General features: G+C 42.4%; 1 protein-coding gene across 1 annotated transcript; it reads right to left on the bottom strand.

Annotated features, from left to right (window-relative positions):
• Positions 1-242: 242 nt before the first annotated feature.
• Positions 243-3,587, bottom strand: LOC124548059 (cuticle protein 38-like). The gene is made up of 2 exons (XM_047125151.1): positions 3,489-3,587; positions 243-529 (listed from the first exon to the last, which is right to left on the bottom strand). Exons 1-2 carry the CDS (start codon positions 3,498-3,500, stop codon positions 314-316), a joined length of 228 nt encoding a protein of 75 aa, XP_046981107.1. The 5' UTR covers positions 3,501-3,587; the 3' UTR covers positions 243-313.
• Positions 3,588-3,900: the final 313 nt, after the last annotated feature.

Raw genomic sequence — 3,900 nt, 5'->3', positions numbered from 1 at the left:
TTGACAAAAGTGAGAGAAAATTTAATTTACAGTAACGTTTCCGTGGCCATATAATAATTTTCATGCTAATATGGGTCATTAAGAAAAGAGTTTAAGGTACAGTTAAGGCAAAGATTACAGCGTACAAAGGGAATGTACGACTGTAACATGTAAATGGGAGAAACTGACCGACGTTTTTAAGCTAAAGAGTGAGGCGAAGTTACGGGGAAGGTTGCTTAGGCAAAGAAAAGAATAAATACCAATGAGGCTACAGAAACCATTTATTTGCGGAGACGCGGTACACATAGACACGTAGAAATTAGTATGTAGTGGTTCAGCCGATGATGGGGTGACCCAAGCCCAGACCCAGAGGGGCGTGGGCAATGGCGGGAGCGGCGAGGATGGGGGCGGCGGCTACGGCGGGGGCGGCGAGGACGCGCGGCGCCAGCACAGCGGCGGGGGCGGCCAGCACTCCCGCCCCCAGGAGGCCGCGCTTCTCTCGCGTCTCCTGGCAGCAGGCTACGGCCACGCAGGCGGCCAAGACAATCACCTGTGAAAAACATCATCCACTTAAAGTGTCATGTGACATAATAATATGCAGTAGTTAACTCTATTCGTCACACTTTACCACAGGAAACGTTGGTGAAATATTAACATTTGAAACCACATAAAATTCGTAATAGTGTCACAAATCACACATGTTTCGAGAGCAAGTTCTCACGTCCAGGTAGGAATCTGGCGTAGAAACGAATGGGAAATTCTACATAGTAAACATTTGTGTGCAATATTATTTAGCTATAAACCCTTAGAGCGTTGCACAAAATTCATTATTAACTGAATGTATGCCTTATGTGGGTTAGTGTTAAGAACAATATTTAGTTCATCAATAGCCGTGTTTCGACATCAGGATAGGATAAAAAAAACCAGCAGATTACTCCCGTAACAGAATAGACAGATCTACTGTTAAGAGAAAATGCAAACCGAGAGAGTGTAGCCAGAACCGAAACGCATTACGCTCTGCAAACAGTTCTCGGGGAAACACACAGATAAGTGGACGAGGAAAATGTTGTCTCATCTGTATTCCCCGATGCTAGGAAAGTAAAGTTCAAATTAGCAGCCCTTAATATCATAAAATATCAATACAAATTGTAAAATGAGAAAGTGAAAGAATGTGTTTGAGGGTTCCATATAATGAATTGGACATGGATTTGTGAAAACATGTTTTAGTTATTCAAATTACGTATATGAAAAAGTTTACGTAGTTCGACAAGCAATGTTCTTAGGTATTTATTAATGTTGATCCAAAATCTGAATTCATTTTCAGTTCTGGCAGACACTGCGTTGATGATCAGTATCTCATTATGTGGTTATAGTTCTGTATTACTGATCCGACCTTTCGGAAATTTACATAAGTTTATTTCACTGCCTTTCCTCGTTTGTTAAATCGAAGTTGTATCGTTTTATTCGTGGTAGTTCTTATTTTGATATGACAGCCGTGATTTAAGTCCACAGTACTCTTAGCAGGATTCGTAGAACAGATATCTCAACGTATAAATTCTGCCAATGATTTATAAATAAAAGTGTAGTGACTTTGTGATGCATGAGACAACGTGACCAGTTTCGTGTTTTTGCCTTTCATTCTATCGGAGACGATGGTCGGAACCTATTTTCATCTTTATAGAGAAATCAGAATTAACTTTCATAAATTACGTCCGTTAACGGGAACACTGTCGAATTTGTATGCAAATGAGGTTACAGAAAATGGCACCGCGATTCTAGTAGATTCATTTCCATATTTTATGACTGGAAGATAATGTGATACATTCTTATCAAAATGCTGTACGTTTGCGAATACCTCATAGTTTGCCAACACCTGATTTCGATGGAAACCCAACAAATTTAACTTAGTGCCAATCGCTATTATGTTTAGGTAACCAGAGCCACTTTGGTACTACTGCTAAAATTCTAAATACCGATAATTGAAGAAGTGTCTCTCACTTGCACCACATGCTTACAGAACATGATGTGGTTAAGGTATGGTTGATGACTGTAGCTTTCTGACGACATCAAGATCTCTGGAGATACAGTTATCAGGTTTGATTCCATAGGGAAACAGTTGTGCGCAGCAACTGTTTTTTATTTCATGTAGTAAAGGATACAGAAACCAGACGCAATGATGTTTATTGCATGTGTAGAAGTCAGTCAATTTGTGGCCATCTTCAGCGCAGTAAATGTAAGTTAAAACACTAAAAACACTTGCATATGCACATAGTTCCAATTCGACCTTTCATGCCAGAGACACTTTGTTTTAACTCACATTTATGGCACTGACCGAAAAATAGTGCAGAAAAATAGATCATGAAGGCCGAATTACAGTTTATACGATAGGCAGTTGCAAGAAAACAGTACCCGCAAACGCATGTTTGATGACATCGAATACGCTTTTCTGTGTTAGAAAATGATCTCTGAAGTGGAACGTAGAATCGTACAAGAAGTGAAAGGAAGATTTTGAAATGTGGTGTTACAAATGAATGCTGATTAGGTGAGTGTATGGTGTAGCAGACGAACAGGAACTGAGTGGAATTGGGGTGAAGAGAAATTCGTGATTGAACTTGGCTAATAGTCGTTAATAAAATCCTGAAGCATCAGGCTATTAAACTTCCTGGCAGATTAAAACTGTGTGCCGGCTAGAGACTCGGTCTCGGGACCTCTGCCATTCGCGGGCAAGTGCTCTACCAACGGAGCTATCCAAGCACGACGCACGCCCTGTCCTTACAGCTTTAATTCCACCAATACCTCATCTCCTACCTTCGAAACTTCACAGAAGCTCTCCTGGATACCTCGCAGAACTAGCACTCCTGGAAGAAAGGATATTGCGGAGAAATGGCTTAGCCACAGCCTAGGGGATGTTTCCAGAATGAAATTTTCACCATGCAGCGGAGTGTGCGCTAATATGAAACTTCCTGGCAGATTAAAACTGTGTGCGGGACCGAGACTCGAACTCGGGAAATTTGCCTTTCGCGGGCAAGTGCTCTACCAACTTCTTCCTCTTTCTTCCAGGAGTGCTAGTTCTGCGAGGTATGCAGGAGAGCTTCTGTGAAGTTCGGGAGATAGGAGACGAGGTACTGGTTGAATTAAAGCTGTGAGGATAGGGCGTAGGTCGAGCTTGCGTAGCTCAGTTGGTAGAGCACTTGCCCGCGAAAGGCAAAGGTCCCGAGTTCGAATCTCGGTCCGGCACACAGTTTCAATCTGCCAAGAAGTTTCATACCAGAGCACACTCCGCTGCAGAGTGAAAATTTCGTTCTGGTATCAGGCTATTCTTAATTTTTGGTTATGGAGGGAGATGTGGGTTGTAAAAGTTTTAGAAGGAGGGCAAGGCTTGACTAGAGTAATCAGGTTCAAATCTATGTTAAAGAAGAGGTTTTTAAGGATAGGTTAGGGTGGAGAGTTCCATCAAACCAGTCATCGCTTGAAGACAATAACAAAAGCAACCTGAAGCCATCGCTTACCAGAAATTTCATGTTGTGAGTTGAGAAAGGCGAGTGGGTTGAATGCCTGTGAGACTGTGGTGACTGGTTGGCCAGTCCGCTGTTTATATAGTATCCGCCACACTGCAACGAAGGGCGTTGGCCGCCACTGCCGCTGGCCTTCGGTAGCCGGATCAGCTGTGGTCCGTCGTTGTCACCTTTATGCGGACATGAAGAACCACGTCCTTGCTGCTAAGCGTACGGAAACTATACAGGGTGTTACAAAAAGGTACGGCCAAACTTTCAGGAAACATTCCCCACACACAGAAAAAGAAAATATGTTATGTGGACATGTGTCCAGAAACGCTTACTTTCCATGTTAAAGCTCATTTTATTACTTCTCTTCAAATCACATTAATCATGGAATGGAAACACACAGCAACAGAACGTACCA

Source organism: Schistocerca americana, chromosome 1 (genome assembly GCF_021461395.2).
Source record: "Schistocerca americana isolate TAMUIC-IGC-003095 chromosome 1, iqSchAmer2.1, whole genome shotgun sequence".
Lineage (NCBI taxonomy): Eukaryota > Metazoa > Arthropoda > Insecta > Orthoptera > Acrididae > Schistocerca > Schistocerca americana.
Note: the sequence above shows the minus strand (reverse complement) of the source record. Positions and strands in the feature narration are given on the sequence as shown.